General features: G+C 44.7%; 1 protein-coding gene across 1 annotated transcript in view; it reads right to left on the minus strand.

Annotated features, from left to right (window-relative positions):
• The window catches only part of LOC149228184 (putative non-intrinsic ABC protein 5), a 141,555-nt gene extending 128,356 nt beyond the window's left edge, over nucleotides 1-13,199 (minus strand). Inside the window, exons 1-3 of the mRNA XM_089380696.1 lie at nucleotides 13,056-13,199; nucleotides 12,694-12,780; nucleotides 12,204-12,521 (exon numbers count right to left, since the gene is read on the minus strand). Coding sequence (XP_089236822.1) covers nucleotides 12,204-12,521; nucleotides 12,694-12,780; nucleotides 13,056-13,199 — 549 coding nt within the window. The remainder of the gene's footprint in view (nucleotides 1-12,203; nucleotides 12,522-12,693; nucleotides 12,781-13,055) is intronic.
• Nucleotides 13,200-18,112: the final 4,913 nt, after the last annotated feature.

Genomic DNA, 18,112 nt, shown 5'->3' on the forward strand with positions numbered 1-18,112 from the left:
GTAGAAGTTTCATTCACATTTCTTGCATTGTAGAGGTTAGACTAGTTAAATTAGGGTTTCCTAGGTTTACATGCTTTGATTTGCTTTCAGTCCATTTTGTCAAGTAGAGTAGTTTTCCTTTGAGCTAGCTTTCGTCCATCATTGATAAAGCTTCTTCTGTGAGCCTATAGAAGTTGGCTTGAGCCCTAGCGGACTTGTGCCAGCTGACCAAGTGACAGCTGCGACAAGAGCTAGTACTTGTGCATACAACACCGTCGCTTCCAAGTTTGTACGAACTACCGGGTTGATAAAATGAGAGACAGGAAGCCCCAGGAGTTGTAGCATTATTGCTACAATACTGGAGCTCACCATCTTTTTGGCGCCGTTGCCGGGGAAGCGTCAGAGTATTAGTAATTGTTGCTTTTCTTCTACTTTCGTACTCTTACTTCTGCTCAGTAGTTTATTTCATTTCCATTCTACAAAAGTAGCTTAGTATTTCCTGCTTTCATAGATTAGCATTTCCTGCTTTCATAGCTTAGTATTTCCTGCTTTCATAGCTTAGTATTTCCTGCTTTCATAGATTAGCATTTCCTGCTTTCATAGACTAGTATTTCTCGCTTTCCTAGATTAGCTTTCTAATTCTGCAATTTCATTTGAGCAATATAGTTAGTTGTAGATCACTTTGTTTCAGTTTTGCAGGTACCAAAGAAAAAGCAAAAGCACTCAAAAAAAGAAAAGTCCTTTCCATTTCATGCCTCGTAGGAACCGAGATAGATCAGGCAAATTCCTACCTAACACCCCCACCACATCACTTAGTCACCCTTCACTCTTCGGTGGTGACAGTGATCCAGAGGAAACTATAGGTGAACATCCCGAGACATACCAAAATCCTATAGAAGAAGAAGAGTTAGAGACCACTCCATCCGAAGCTATGGCTGATAATAGGAGAGAAGATGAGAGAATAGAAGGAGCTTTCCCCATCCGAGAGACTAATGGAGATATGAAAATGAAAAACATTAGCCCCTCTGCTTTGCCTCACTTCCATGGACTGACCACTGAGGATCCTGATACCTTCCTATTTGAGTTTGCTGTCCTCTGTAGAACCTATGACTATACTGAAGATGAACAAAAGCTAAAACTTTTCCCTTCCACTCTCAAGGATGCAACATTACGCTGGTTCATGGGTTTGCCTGGGAATAGTATCACCACATGGGCTCAGATGCAGCAAGCCTTCAACACCAAGTATAGGGATTATTGTAGGTCCAAGGAAACCAAGGGAGAGATCTTTCGAATGACCATGGGAAACGATGAGTCTTTAGAGGATTATGAGGAAAGGTTCCAACTTAGTTACAAGCGGGCCAGGTGCACACTTGACCCTGAATCCCTTAAGTTGGTTCTGCTCCGAGGAGTACCTGAAGATCTCTTAGATACCTTTCACATGTTAGCTGGGGGGGACATTTACCAACTGCCTTATGAGGACATCAAAACTGTGTTTAGAAATCATTCTAGGGCAGCTAGAAAACGAGGTAGAGGAAATCCCCTCTCCACCGGTGTCCCTTTCTCCAAACATGAGTTTACAAACCAATTAGAAGATCTTAAGTGAGGTGAGACAGACCATTGCCATGCAGCTAGACACATTCAGGATCCAGCAGAAGAAAGAAGAAGCTGAGAGAGCCTTGGCTGTCTTCTGTCCTAGGTGCACCAGAAGACACCCTAAGAACGAATGTCCATTGCATTCGGTTGAAGTGTGTTTCGTTTGTGAGGAGGACCACCCAACAAATCAGTGTCCAACCTTACCTGGGTTTAAAGCCATGTACCAAGGAACCGAAGCCCCCACTGAACCTCTCTACTTCATCAACCAAAGGAGGCCTCAAGGATCTAGACCTTATCAGCAGGGGATGCAAGGGGCATCTCAAGCTTATTACAACCCCAACCACTCGACTCCCATGCCTTCTTGGGGTCCCCCTGCTCATCCTTCTTGGTCCATGCCTCCTCCATGGTCTTATCCACCTTAGTATCCTACTCAACCCACTACTCACTCATATCACTCACATGCCCAATCACAGCCTCAGTGGAGTGCACCTCAGTCGGGGTGGAGGCCCCAGTACAACACTCCTCCTGCCATTTTGCCTCCACCACCAGTTCAGCCACCACCATTACCTCCTGCTCCTCCAAGGCAACCTCAAATGCTTGCTCAACCGAACCCGAACCCCAACAATAGACAGGCTCAGCAGGTATATACTGGGGAGACCTCATGCCCTACCTATGCTGTGGAGATCCAGGAGATCAATCTTAGATCTCGAAAGACTCTTCCAGATCGCCAACCTCCTCCCCCAGAGGATGAGGAAGACCATCAGGAAAGTGAACCAAAGCCTATTCCACCCTTTCCTGAGAGACTTACAGCCACCACACAACCCAACCCGGAAGAAGATGAGCTTTTGGGTGAGCTCAAGCAGTTGTGTGTAAAAATCCCACTTCTCCAAGCCATCAAGGATGTGCCAATCTATAACAAGCTGGTTAAGGAGAAGTGTTTCAAACATCCAGGCAGACGGAAGAAAGATGCTTCAACTATCAATGTCATAGGACAACTGTCTGACCTTATGCTAGGACAAGTCATCTGCCCAAAGTACTTAGATCCTGGAAGTCCTGTAGTAGATGTCCACATCAATGGCACCATCATACCCCACACCCTGATTGATCTGGGGGCTGCCATTAATGTAATGACCAGGGATACCATGCTCAAGCTCAATCTTCAAGGTTCCTTGAGGAAGACCTTGACAGTACTGCAATTAGCAGATCGCTCCACTGTGACTCCCGAAGGGATTGTGGAGGATGTCTTGGTCTCTATTAACTCTTGGGAGTATCCTGCAGACTTCCTGGTTCTGCAACCAAAGGCAAAGCTTACTGGATATCCCCTCATTTTGGGAAGGCCTTGGTTAGCCACTGCAGATGCCTATATCAGTTGTCGTGCCGGAAATATGACCATCAAAAATGGTCCTATGTCCAAGCAACTTGTCCTATACCCTCCTGCCCAACCCTCTTTGGAGCATGACTTACCACTCTGGTTGGAAGAAGGAGAAGAAGACGAGGTGTATTCAGCACCTCTGTGTACCATAGAAACCAATAGAAGAAATACCCCAACCGAGGATGATTTGATCGAGAACTTGATCCAAAACCCACCTACCAGTGCACTACCTTTAGAAAAATTGGTGGAGGATGCCCAAGCTAGCACCTTAGTGGATCTTTGTACAACCAACCCTGTCACTCCCAGAGTTAAGAGTGTGGAGTTCGGCCCGGAGAGAGCATTAAAGATCAGCTCCTCCCTATCTCCTTCCCAGGAGAAGGAGTTGTGTAGCCTATTGGCCAGCCACTTAGATGCTTTTGCTTGGAGCTATAAGGAGATGAAAGGAGTCCATCCCTCGGTCTGTACTCATCATATATACATCAAAGAGGACTGTAAACCGGTTAGGCAACCTCAGAGGAGAATGAATCCAGCCCTTAAAGACATTGTCAAGGAAGAATTGCAAAAACTGTTGGATGTCGGATTCATCTACCCCATCTCAGATAGTGAATGGGTGTCCCCTCTAGTGTTGGTTCCCAAGAAGAATGGGAAGTGGAGGATCTGTGTAGATTACCGTGAGCTGAACAAAGCTACCAAGAAAGACCATTTCCCTCTACCTTTCATAGATCAAGTGTTGGATGGACTGGCAGGAAAGAAGTTCTTCTCTTTCCTGGATGGGTTTAGCGGGTACAATCAAATCCAAATCAGCCTGGAAGACCAAGATAAGACCACCTTCACTTGCCCTTGGGGTACCTTTGCCTACCGAGTCCTTCCCTTTGGGCTATGCAATGCTCCTGCTACTTTCCAGAGAGCTGTCCTAAGCATCTTCTCGGAGCTGGTCCATGATGCAGTGGAAATCTATATGGATGACTTTACTCCTTATGGGGCCAACTTCCAGGAAGCATTGTCCAATCTGGGGAAAGTCCTAACCAAATGCATTGAGATGAACCTGTCCCTCAGTCCCGAAAAATGTGAATTCTTGATGACTGAAGGGACCGTGCTAGGCCATACCATCTCTAGCCAAGGATTACAGGTGGATCCTAACAAAATTGCTCTAATCAAGAAGGTTCCACCTCCGCAAAAGGTAAGGGATGTTAGGAGTTTTTTGGGATTAGCGGGATACTACAGGAGATTCATTAAGGACTTCAGCAAGCTCGCCTCACCATTGTTTGGTCTGTTGGCAAAAGATGTGGAGTTTAAGTGGACTGACGATTGTCAGAGGAGTTTGAATGAGTTAAAGGACAAGTTGGTGTCAGCACCAATCTTGAGAGGTCCAAACTGGGCCCTACCTTTCCACATCCACACTGATGCCTCGAACAAAGCCATAGGTGCAGCCTTAGGACAAGTTGAGCAAAAACTTCCATATGCCATTTACTTCGTTAGCAAAAACTTGTCCAAAGCAGAGCTGAATTACACTGTAACCGAGAAGGAATTCTTAGCTGTGGTCCATGCACTGAACAAGTTCCGACATTATATTACTGGTTACCAGACTTTTGTACATACTGACCATGCTGCTATTAGATATTTGATGAATAAACCCGATGTGAATGCTCGTATTATTAGATGGTTACTTTTATTGCAGCAGTTTGATCTAACCATTGTTGATAAACCAGGAAGAGAAAATGTTGTTGCTGACTTCTTGTCTAGATTGGATTTGTCTGCAGATGAAGATGGGACGGTGGATGACCAGATGCCTGATGAGCATCTGTTTGCTATCTCAGTACTCTCTCCATGGTTTGCTGATATAGCGAACTACCTTGTTTCAGCTCAGTTCCCTCCGCACCTCTCTTCAAAAGAGAAGAGCAAAATCATCAGAAAAAGTGCCTCATTCACTTGGATCGGGGGCAACCTGTTCAAGCTTGGCCCTGATCAGATCTTAAGGCGTTGTGTAAGGGAAGAGGAAGTCTTTGACATCCTCCTCACCTGTCATGATGGGCCTTGTGGAGAACATTTTGCAGCAAAGAGAACTGCCTTCAAGATCCTGCAGGCAGGCTACTATTGGCCCACACTTCATCAAGATGTCAGAAGATATGTCAGCCAGTGTGACCAATGCCAAAGGATGGGGAAACCAACCCAAAGGGATGAGATGCCTCTCCAACCTCAAGTGACTCTTGAGCCATTTGAGAAGTGGGGCATGGACTTTGTGGGTCCAATCAATCCCTCTTCGAGGCAGAGGTCCTACATCATTGTGTGTACTGACTACTTGACAAAGTGGGCAGAGACTAAAGCAATCAAAGCAGCAACAGAAGAGAAGGTGGTCGAGTTCTTAAGAGAGAACATCTTCTACAAGTTTGGCTACCCAAGAGAGTTGGTGACCGATCAGGGGAGCCAGTTCACATCCAACTTGATTGAAGATCTTCTAGCTCATCACAAGATCAAGCACAGGACTTCCACCCCCTATCACCCTCAAGCAAATGGGCAGGTGGAAGTCACCAATAGAGCATTAGAAGGGATCTTGACCAAAGTGGTGAGCAGCAGCAGAAAGGACTGGGCAGATCGCCTGGTTGAGGCCACATGGGCTTACAACACCACCTGGAAGACCACCACCGGCTTCACACCTTATGAGCTGGTCTATGGGAAGAAAGCTTTGCTGTCCATTGAGTTTGAGTATAACACTTTGAGGATGGCAGCTCAGCTGGACCTAGATCTCAGCCATGCACAGCAAGAAAGGTTATTGCAGCTGAATGGACTAGATGAGCACCGCATGCAGGCCCTCCTTCACTCAGAAGTGGTTCAACTTCAGAGAAAGGTGTGGCATGATCAACATCTCCATGACAAGCAGTTCCAGCCGGGAGATTGGGCTTTGTTGTATGACTCCAGATTCAAAGATTTCAAGGGGAAGTTGAGAACCAGATGGCTAGGACCATATGTAGTGGAACAGTGCCATGACAATGGATCTGTCCTCATTCGAACCATTGATGAGGAAGCCATTCCCATGCTTGTCAATGGGCACCGATTGAAGATCTACAGAAGACCTCTCTCAAGACAAGAGTTTATCAGCACTATGGAGAAATCTGTTTTGGTCATAGAGAAGGGTTCTGCCTCCACTTTGGGCATACCCTGAAGAGAAAAAAGAAAAAAAAAAAAAGAGAAAAAAGAGAGAAAAAAAATAAAGATCCTTGGGTGAAAACCTCTCTGAGGCGCCCAAGGCAGGCAGTAGGGGTGAAAACCTCATTGAGGCACTCCTATTGTCTTTCAAAAAAAAAAAAAAAAAAGAAAGTTAAAAAAAAAAGAAAAAAGATCCTTGAGTGAAAACCTCTTTGAGGCGCTCAGGGCAGGTAGCAAGGGTGAAAACCTCTTTGGGGCGCCCCTGCTATCTTTTCAAAAAAAAAAGAGAGAAAAAAAAACAATAAGCACAATAAAAGTTTTGCATGCAGATGTTCTATGGAGGAGAAGAAGCCTCTCCACTCCAAGCCAGGGGCCTTCATCATGCTATCAAAGGATGTCATCAACACCTCCTCCAAGAATAACAATGCTTTTCAAGGTATGTGCAATTTTTATCATGATTTGGATCTTCTACAGGAAGATACAGTTTTCTACAGGAACAGACAGTCTTCCTACAGGAAGACGCGGATCTTCTACAGGAAAGTGCAAAATTTCTACAGGAAGCTCTGTGTTCTACAGGAAACTTCCTGTAGAAGGTTGCGACGGCCGAAATGTGTTTCAAGTGAAGATCTAGCGACTGAGGAGTGGATTGAACGCATGCATGCCACTGATGGCACCCCTGAACATTGCTATTATCTTGCTCCACCATCCTCGTCGCCATGCAACCAAGATCCCTGCAGCAGCACAACAAAGCAATGAGTTCTCGTGAAAAAACATCTGTCAAAGAAAAACCAAGCACCGAGAGCCATACCACATCCACGTTATGCATCAGAAGCGCTGGGATCGTGATCGAGAAGCCAGAACCGCCAGCATGCAGCATGTACCCAAGGAGAAAGGACTGTGACAAGACCCCTCGCGGGGATCCTGTAACAGTTCAACCTGCTCGAGTGAATACCGTCCACAGCACCGCCATCTGAGATAAAACACGGGCGCATGAACGCGAAACCATCCACTCCAGCGTCAGCAACCGGTAGCCATGTGCCTTCGGGTCTGTGTAAGCCGCGTGCAGCAGGTAAATCCATCGTCCACAAACTGGAAATCATGTGCAGCCGCGCACAGGTAAGTGTTCTAATCCTTCTCTCCATCAAATCGCATGGATATTACTTTGATTTGTTTTGCATGGCATAAAGGTGAATAGTTGAGCGGCCGTAAGGCCAGTTGACTGGCCACATCGGCTAGTGAAAGGATAGTCAGATGATGAGGTGGCAGCCACGACAAAAGACACACGTAGCACGCACGTGAAGATTAGTCCCGTCAACCATGAAACGAGTTTAACCGAAAAGGGCGGCGGCAGATCTGTGGGAATGAATGCGGCAGCAAGCGAATGTGCAGGCGGATGATGGGTGACGTCACCCAACGGTCCGGCGGGGACAGCTCACCCCCCGCGCCACGAGCTGCGCCGATTCAAAATCTAATCGGCTCGATTAAGCGTGTATATCCATCAACCTCACTTCAAAACTCGAGTAGCTCCTCTGATTACCTCTGCATGTTGATACGCCAAGCTCTCGGCTACCTGAATGCTGGTAAGGCACCTCTCGACCGCTGTCCAACTATAGCTCCCCCCGAAGTCTGCGCACTGCTCCTACAGGAACAGTTTCTACAGGAACGCAGTCCTACAGGAAGCAGTCTCTACAGGAAGGTGAAGTCTTCACGTAAAAAAAGGTGGCGGAAAAGAGGTAACCCTGAAACTCCTTCCGCAATTGGCTTTCAAAGGTGGCAAGGTCATTATTCACATTCTGGTCATAAAAAATATTGGATTGCCATGCCTATACTATCGCTTCTACAGGATAGCAGTATAATTAGACTGTGGTCTGTGAATTCATTGCATGCTCTGTCTATAAGACCGAATTTCCTTTGTATCTACCGCCTTTGGTCAAAACCACTGTGTTCATCATGCCTGGTGGGTTTATCAGGCGAGAGCCCACTGATTCAAATACACTAAGAAGAAATCCGGCAGTGGTTGAGCTCTTCACTAGAGCACAATGGATGCCTTTTTGTGATAAACTACAGGGCTACGATGATGAAGTAGCCGAGGAATTCTTGCAGGCTCTGCAGCCTAAGTCCCAGACACTGGCCACAGTAAGCTTCAGAGGTCTCAGCCTCCAACTCACCCCAGAGCATATAAGTCGAATCACAGAACTGCCCATGGGTCTCCTGTGGGATAAAGAAGAACGAAAACAGAGCCAGCAAGCGAAGAAGGAATTCTTTCCACCTGAGGAAGAATTCTCTGAAGATAAGAATGGAGTACGAAGGAATAGTTTGTCACCACCTTGGAACGAGGTCAGCTTGCAGATTATGAAATATATTACATGTGAGGGGCGCTATAGCATCGTCTACGGGTACCATTTTCGATTGCTGAACGAGTTAAGGCACCGAAGTGAGCTTCCTGTAGAAAAGAAATTAAGCATTCCTTATTTCCTGTTGCAATCTTTAATGGAATGTGCTACGAAGCTGAAGGGTGGCGTCCCAGATCAGGTGGCACACCATGGGCTGATCAAGTTGCTTGTAGAGGATGCACTGCACTCCTATAAAGTTCCCCTCTCTTGGGAGTCATTTAGAAATCTAACACGAGATGGGGACATCAAAATGCTGGTCGAAGATAGTGGCTCCTCCAGCAGTGAAGACAAAGAGGCAGTGGCCAAAGAAAAGAGGGAACTAGGTCAGAAGACCCCTGCCACGGTGCAGAGGAAGGAACAAAAGAGGAAGCAAGAAGAAAAGGAAGACGAAGAGGAGGGTGACACACCTGTTTTGACAGCAAGAGAACAGAGGATGAAGAGCAGAATGGACAAAGCGGAGGTGGTCCCTGTCAGCCCAAGCACCTCGTCAGCTCCTGCAGTCAAAGCCAAAAGCAAAATCCATGCAACCAAGCAAGAAAAGGTGGTGAGAGTTGCATCTGCAGGAACGCAAAAACTGGCTTCTACAGGAAGCCCGAAAACACAAACACAGGCTTCTACAGGAAGCCCGAAAACAAAGACAAAGGCTTCTACAGGAAGCCCGAAGATCAGTAAGGAGCAGGCTTCTACAGGAAGCCCAAGAGCAACGACCAAGGCTTCTACAGGAAGCCCGAAAATCGTTGGAGAACAGGCTTCTACAGGAGGCCCAAAAATGGAGACAAAGGCTTCTACAGGAAGCCCGAAAGTGCAACCACAGGCTTCTACAGGAAGCCCGAAGACAGAGACAGGGGCTTCTACAAGAAGCCCGAGATTGGAAAGAGGGGCTTCTACAAGAGGCCCGAAGGTCATTGAGAAACAGCCTCCTATAGAGAGTCCGAAGACAAAGAAAGAATCTTCTACAGGAGGCCCGGAAGCGGGCAAAGCAGGGTCTTCCACAGGAAGCCCGAAATCTAAAAAGGAGGGGCCCTCTACAAGGAGCTCCGAGAGAGCAAAACGCAGGAAAGAGAAGGCTGGCATTCTCGAAAAGGAGGCAGCAGCGGCACTGGCTGCCCTCAACACACCTCCAAAACCGAAAGAGAAAAGGGAGAGGGAGACCCCTCTACCACCTGAAGCTAGGAGAAGCAAGAGGATGACCGCGGGCAAGCCACAACCTCCACCCAGCAGCCAAACCACTTCAGGGGATGTCCCTACTTCACCCAGTGCAAGGAACCCCTCTAAAACATCAGCTACCCCCGAAAAGGGGAGCCCAAAAATAACTTCCTGGACACGAAAGATCGGCCAGTCGCCTTCCGAATCCCGACTCAAGGAAATAGGAAAGGGGAAGGAAGCATCACCCTCGTCACCACCAGGGGCAGAGAAGGCAGGGCCATCAAAAGCAGAAAAGAAAGAGCCTGTTCTGGTCCCAAGTCCTCGGCCAAGGACAAGGAGCAGGAGCAAGGTTGCTCAAGGATGAGCAAATGGTTCAGCTGGGGGGTGATGATGAGCCCCAATTTTGGTACAATTTGGGCTCATTTTGGCCTATTCTACTTGCTCAAACCATTCATTTTTTACTGCTTATGCATGCATTTCTTAGTTTATTCATGTTGTTTGTAGGAAGAAGGGTAGGCACTCTATCTACGTGACTAATGCATTGTGATTCCAGGTTTTGGCATTAAAAGGGAGCAAAAGACAACGAAAAGGAGACAAGGAGACAATGAGGTGGCACTGCTGACTTTTAGGAGAGGATGTCCACGGTCTTGGGGACATTCCTCGTGATTCCCACCAAGAACTCCGAGCTCCAATCCATCTCCCCTCCGAGCTTAGAAGCAGCCAGCTGTTCTACAGGAACAGCAGTTATAAACTGCTCTACAGGAACAACAGTTATGACCGTCCTACAGGATCAGCAGTTAAACTCTAGTTGGACAGCCGAGCTCCTAAAATCAAGGACACTTGTTGGATCATCGTTTTTGTATAAGTGTAGAGGCCTTAGCCTTGGATAGGTTGTTGAAACTCTCGTATTGCTATTGTAATTTTGGAGCACAGTTCAGTTTTCGTTCCTTTTTGTAAGCCAATTTGGCATGACATCAGATTATGAATAAAGAAGGCAGTTTGTGATCTAGTTCTGAGTTTTCTTAAGGAGACTATAGCTCTTAGGTTAGGGCCCAACCTGAGAGCCATAGATCCCCTCTGCTGTAGTGTTGTTTCCATTTCATTTCAGCACTTTGAGCTTTTCATTTGCACATGCAATTCGAATTACAGGTTGTTAAGTTGGTCTTTTTCATGAGTTAGATAGGAGTTGCTTATGATGACTTTGTTTCCACTTGCTTAGTGTAGCAGAGGATAGATATAATCGATTGGAGCTCCAACAAAAAGGTTGTTAAGGCTCACTGCCGTCTCATTTGGGATTGGGGTGCAGTCCATGACTAACCACCAAAAATACGCATTTCTTTATTTCATGATTGCTGCAAACACAGTCATGTTATGTTAGATGCTTCCTTGTAATTCACACCTGCACCACACTCCTTTACCACAGCTTCATGCACATTCTCCTTCGCGTTTTGGGTTGCTGTTCATTGAATTTACAAGCACAGGTAGTTTAGGTTAATGCATTTTCGGTTTGGTAACAGTCACAAGCATTTGTTTCACTTGCACTGCTCTCTCTCGTCCATTACTTCATTCTCCATCTTGATCACGCATGCAACACATCTCCTCGACCTTTACCCCGCTCTGTTATCTCCCAAAGTCTTCCACTCCTCACGTAACTTCATTTCCTAGCCTTTTGTTGACCTAGCCCTCTATCTTCCAACCTACTCCCTACACTCATTTCTCATCTCATTCCTCCACTTCTAGAGCCATCACCAGCCTCATTCCCACCTTGCACATCTCCCCCTACCATTCCATCACTCCTCCATCACGCCAAACACTCACGGTAGGTCATCCTGTAGCCATTTATAGACATCCTGTAGAAACCTCTAAGTATCCTGTAGGATCCCCTGCAGACATCCTGTAGGAGGCCACTCACTCGGTTGCTGAGCTTCTGAATGTGAGGAACCTCTGTGGATGGATGCTAAGGATCCCTAGGGACCTCTCCTAGCCTCCCCAACCTATCCCACGCTTTCCTTCCTTCTCCATCCCATCTGCACAATCAAACCCTAGTTAGCACAAAATCACAATCATTCCACACACTTAAAGGAAAAATACAAAAACATGTCTTTTATGATGCAAGCAGCTTAGATCCATGCATTTTCACTTATTAGAGGTAACAGCAGCATTGGTAGAAGTTTCATTCACATTTCTTGCATTGTAGAGGTTAGACTAGTTAAATTAGGGTTTCCTAGGTTTACATGCTTTGATTTGCTTTCAGTCCATTTTGTCAAGTAGAGTAGTTTTCCTTTGAGCTAGCTTTCGTCCATCATTGATAAAGCTTCTTCTGTGAGCCTATAGAAGTTGGCTTGAGCCCTAGCGGACTTGTGCCAGCTGACCAAGTGACAGCTGCGACAAGAGCTAGTACTTGTGCATACAACACCGTCGCTTCCAAGTTTGTACGAACTACCGGGTTGATAAAATGAGAGACAGGAAGCCCCAGGAGTTGTAGCATTATTGCTACAATACTGGAGCTCACCAATAGGTATCAAATTACCATTGTATGCAGCAGTAATGTAAGACTAGTATACCGACATGCTTACCTTGCCTCTCTCTCTTTCTTCTTCTTGTACAAGCTGTGAATTTTTATTCTCTTTATCCAATTTTTCGTTGTGGTTTTCTGGTTCAACCTCTTCCTCTACATCTATTGAGTTCTGAACATCGCACTGCTCCAATGTGTCACTGGTAGTAACATTTTTCACTGCAGCTGTATTGCCAGGACATGAGCTTTCAACAAATCTCTCTGATGTGTACACTTCAGATTTCTCCATAGCAGAAATAGTTTTCAAAGCTTTCTGATGTGCACCAACTAATTCCACAAAATCTGTGCCTGATTGTAAGATGTCATCATATCTGCCAACCTGAGTAATTTCACCATCTCACATTACCTATGAAGAATATCATTTACATCAACAAAATATGGATCAATTATCTCCTCCTCTCAATAAATGATCAATAAACCCACTGTCCCTTTACCAATTACATTGAAAATTTTAATATCACTAGAACAGGATGAAAGAAATTCAAACCTACCAGAATGATGTCAACAGAGGGTAAAAACTCCACTTGATGAGTTACATAGACTACAGTCTTTGAACCCAGAATACCAAGTATGCATTCCTATAACAAGCAAGTCCAATTTCTTAGATGTTTATGGACATGAATTTGCAGCGCACAACCAACAATGTATATTATCCAGACTGAACAATGAATTTCAGAGTGCTACTGTAGAGCTTCATCATTCCATCAAAACATTAAAACTAATTAATTCAACAAACCTACAGTATGTAAAGGATAAGAGAAACATACTTGGAAAATATGTTTTCCGGTATGTGCATCCACAAAAATAAAAGGGTCATCACAAATACAAATGTCTACATCTTGATATAAAGCACGGACAATCTGTATTTCTGTTTTTGTCCACCACTCAAATTTAACCCTCTTTCTCCAATGTCTGTCTCATCCCCATAAGGAAAAAGTTCAAGATCTTTCTTCAATGCACAAGCATCAAGTACACTATTGTATCTAATAGTATCCATCTACTTTCCAAAGAGAATAGCGTCTTTAATTTTCCCACTTTGCATCCAAGGAGACTGAGGGACATATGCTTTGGTACCTCTTAAGCTAACAGAGCCTAATATTTTTGGTATTTTACCTAATATGCAGGATAAAAGGCTTGATTTTCCTAAACCCACAGTTCCACATACTACAACCTCATGCCTCTCTCTAGTTGGACATCTAAACCTCTTATAGTTGGACTAGAGGAATCAAGATTCCAAGAAAATATCCCTCCTTGGATTTGAATCGCGAAGTCTGTTGACTCCTTTAATACCTTTTCTACCCCATCGTGTTGCAGCTCTTCCTCCTGTAGAAAGGCCACAATGCAATCTATTGACACTTTAGTTTGAGCAATCTGAGGGATTAAGCCAGGAAGCATGCCCATAGCTCCCTGAAGTGTCCCATAGGTTGCGAGTGCAGAAAGAATTCTCCCTTCTGTAAAAGGCACTCCTATAAGCATACACGTACCAAAATTTTCAACAATGATAAATATTGGTCCAACAGAGGAAACATATGTTGTGATAGCTGATGCATAAACATATTTTTGTAGCCAACTATATTCTGCCTGCCTCAAAATTTCTAGTTTCCGAAGAAATCTTGTCTCCCAAGCCTGCAATTTTAAGATCCTCATAATTTTTAATGTCTCTGATGTGGCCTTGTACTCTCAAACAAGTTTTGCAAATGCAGAAAATTTGTTGCTGAGTAGTTTGGATGGAGTGTCATACTCAGCAATTTGTCCTGATTCAAAACAAATACAAAGTAAGTAAAAAATGAAATGTGTCCAAAAAAATAGTAACTGTAACAAAACACTAGAAAATAAACAACTTATAAATGTTATACCATCCTTTAATAGGAGAACCATATCACTCTCAATAACAGATGGAATCCGATGTGCTATAGTAATGACTATGCAGGTAGAAAATTGGTGGCGAATTATTTGCTGAATAAACCCATCAGTTGCAGTGTCAACTGAGGCAGTTGCCTCATCAAGGACCAGTATCCGACTTTGTTTTAGTAGTGCCCGTCCCAAACAGACAAGCTGGCATTGACCCACACTCCAGTTTCCTCCATTCTCAGACACTGTACAAGAGATCATTCCATTAAATTCGATTCTCAATTTTCATTCTAAAAAAAGGGGTCCTAGAGACCAGGTAGGTCTCAAGGACACCAAAAAATAAACAAAACATGAGCACTAAGATGGAAAGCAAATAGCAGAAATAGCTACTGTAAAAGGTTTTATTTTTCTCCTTCAGGACTTCCATTGAATGTGATAAAGACACACAGACCTGAGGAATCAAGTTTCTTTTCTTTTGCTCGTACAATCTCACCAAGTTGGCACTTGTCCAAAGCTTGAAAGCACAAGCAAAATCAAAGTAGATTCATAAACAATATGTTGAGATTGCAACAAGATGATGGAGCTTAGTGAAAAGAGTCGCCTTCACTAAGTGGGCCCGCAGGCTATTTTTGGCGCAAGTCTATTTTTAGACATATGGATCATGTCTATGGATTGCAGGTTGCTGTTTATGGATGATTGATCAAGTTGGGAAAAAATAGATGGACTTCTATTTTTGATGAAAGTGTGAGTGATCACAGTGTGAGTGATCAAAGTCAAAAATAGAAAAGTCAAATATTATTATCTCACAATAATATTTGGACTATAAACTTAATCTTATTCTCTTGGAGCACTTCAGTTTGAGCTACAGAGGTGGCACATGCAGCTGTCAGAAGGAAATACGCTTTTCTTATGAGTCAGTTGAGTTGTTGCATGCATGACTTCAGTTAGAACTCAATCAGTTGAGTTTGGTGGAGTTGATTGTGGAGTTGATGGAGTTGTGTTCAGTTTAGCTTTGTTAAACTGGTTGTATTTAGTCTAACTGACAAATAGACTAGAGATGAGTTGGGTGAATTAGTTATTAATTAATTCACAAGTTATTAACTCATAATACAACTAATGAATACATCAGTTAACTCAGTTGCATGTCAGTGCATGTTCAGTTCAACAGGGACAGGTGGTAGAGAATCAGATTGCTATCAGTTGTGACTATAGTTGTGCACCAGATCTTGCATAATCAAGGGATTGAGTATTCCAATGAGTTTGCCCACGTATTTGCCCACATTATAGCTTGTGCTCACGTCCAACAAAGAGTGAGTGACTATTTTGAAGGTGAAAAACGAGTTTGGTGAGCCATTCTCATCAGTTCTTGAGCAGTGGAGGCAGGCAAGCAGTGGAAGAGATTTGGAGATCAGATCTGAGCTGTATTGTGTGTAACAGAGGTGGAGATACTTGTGAGAAGTATTATGCTGTGTAATGTTACATGACTCAATCATTAATATACAGATAGTTGGGGTTTTTAGCGAGATGCTTTCCCCGGGATACATACTGTGTTAATGTGTGAATGCTCTTGATGTTTTATTGTTATTGATGCTGCTATATTGATGATCAATGTAGAGGAGCTTATGTATTGTGTATGTTTTCCGCAATAGTACATGATCAGGATAATCTCCATTGAATATGTGTTAAATTATTCAAAATTTCTACATGGTATCGGAGCGAGCTAGATAATTGTAGAAAAAGTTTCTACATGGTATCAGAGGTGCTTGATTTGTAGAAGAGATTTTTACAGGATATCAAGCAAGGATTGATCATCAGATCTGCTATTCAAGAAGTGTTTACATTCTATTTCTTTCGGCAGAGTCTGTAATCGGGCCAGGTAGCCTCTGGATTCATCCTTCCTTTGGAAGGTGAGATATCTGGTGAATGCCCATACAGTCAATCTCTGTAAGAGAAATATTTTGTTCTCACGAATTCTAGATCGGAAGCAGTTGAGTTTGGAGCTGGTGGAAAATCGAATTTGCAGCAGTGTTGTTGAAATGTCTTTCAACTGATTGCAAATGTTATTCCAAAGCAAGAGTGACCTGGCGCTCAAGGATAAACTTAGTAACAATAAAGGTGAGAATGGATCTTCATCAAAGGTATCTGATGAAGAGAATTGTGCTTTGGCTGCCAAAGCAAAGAAAGGGAAGAGCAAGAAAGCTTCTCATTCCGGTGCGAAAGGCAAGAAGCAGGATATGTCCAAGGTGAAGTGTTTTCACTGTCACCAGCACGGACACTATGCCACAAATTGTCCGCAGAAGAAGAAGAACAAGCAAGCTGCTGGATCTGCAGGGGGAGAGGCCTTAGCCTCACAGTTTGAGCTTGATTTTTCATTGATCGCATGCTTGGTTTCAAGTGTGATGGGATCAGTGTGGTTCTTGGACAGTGGTGCATCTTTTCACATGACGGGAGATAGAGATTTGTTCTCTGATTTGGAGGACAAGGATCTTGGAGTGCACATCGAGATGGGCGATGATGGTAGATACAGTGCGACTGGTATCGGTACCATTTCCTTTGAGAGGGAGTCTGGTAAACCCTTTGTATTGAAGGAAGTCATGCATGTTCCAGGATTGAAGAAGAATCTCATCTCAGTGGCGATGTTAGAAGACAAGGGGTATGATGTTGTTTTCAGCGAGGGAAAGGCCTTCCTGCGCAGCAAGACAACTGGTGAGACCCGGAAGATAGGGGTTCGAGTGAGGAACCTTTATCAGTTGCATGTAGATGGATGCGCAGCAATGGCAGGCAAGGCAGAAGGATTGGTGAGCCGGGATGATGGCGAGTTGTGGCACAGGAGATTGGGTCACCTTCACCATGGAGCCTTGAAGATACCGCAACAGATCACTACAGGGCTTCCTAAAGGCACACTTGCGCAGTCAGATCAGTGCAAGGGGTGTACTTTGGGGAAGTTTGTGAAAGCCACCTTTCACAAGAAGGATAGTTGCGCCACGACGATCCTTGAGAGAATTCACACAGACGTGTGTGGACCTTTCTCAGTTGCTTCGACAGCAAAACACAGGTATTATGTGATTTTTGTTGATGATTTCTCTCGTAAGTGCTGGATCTTCTTCATGCAGAAGAAGAGCGAGACATATTCAAAGTTCTGTGAATTCAAAGCACTGGTCGAGAAGGAGTCGGGGAAGAAGGTGAAGTCTCTTAGGAGCGATAATGGTGGTGAATACATCTTGGACGAGTTCAAGGATTTCTGCAAGACAGAAGGGGTTCGTAGAGAGCTCATTGCTCCCCATAACCCACAGCAGAACGGGGTAGCTGAGCGGAAGAACAGAACGATTGTGGGTGCTGCACGGGCAATGTTGCATGATCAGGGCCTACCCCTTCACTTGTGGGCGGAAGCATGCAATACAGCAGTTTATGTGCATAACCGTTGTCCTCACAGGATACTTGGCATGAGTACACCCAAGGAGGCTTATTCTGGTAAGAAGCCTGATCTTTCTCATTTGAGGATTTTTGGTGCTAACGTTTACATGCATGTGACGAAGGATGCCAAGAAGAAGTTGGAGCCGACCGCAGAGGTTGGGATATTTGTGGGGTACACTGATACGCCCCACAACTATCGTGTGTATTTTCCAGACAGTGGTAAAACTGTTGTGCGACGGGATATAAAATTTCAGGAGGAGAAAGCCATGAAGTGTTCGCTTGAGAGGGAGCTACACTTGCATGCAGATGAGGAGCTATTAGTTCCTAAGGATGAGCTTCAGGACATGGATCAGCCACAGGACGAGGTTCATGGAGTGGAAGAGACCACTCATGCAGCGCCAACCATCAGAGGGCGAAAGCGCTTGATAGAAGCTGAGCGACTGGCTCAAGATGCAGAGAAAGTTGTAGGACCACCTACAGCCCAACGTAGGCAGAGACAGTCACCTGATCGGTACACTGGATACATGGCTCTTATGAGCAAGTGTGTTGTGACTAAGCCATCCTCTTTCGAGGAAGCTGTGGAGGATCCCGCATGGGTAGACGCCATGGTGGAAGAGTATGATTCTATTGTCAGAAACAGTGCAT

Source organism: Pinus tabuliformis, chromosome J (assembly GCF_031772625.1).
Source record: "Pinus tabuliformis cultivar Carrire ecotype Pingquan chromosome J, CPIR1, whole genome shotgun sequence".
Classification (NCBI taxonomy): Eukaryota; Viridiplantae; Streptophyta; class Pinopsida; order Pinales; family Pinaceae; genus Pinus; species Pinus tabuliformis.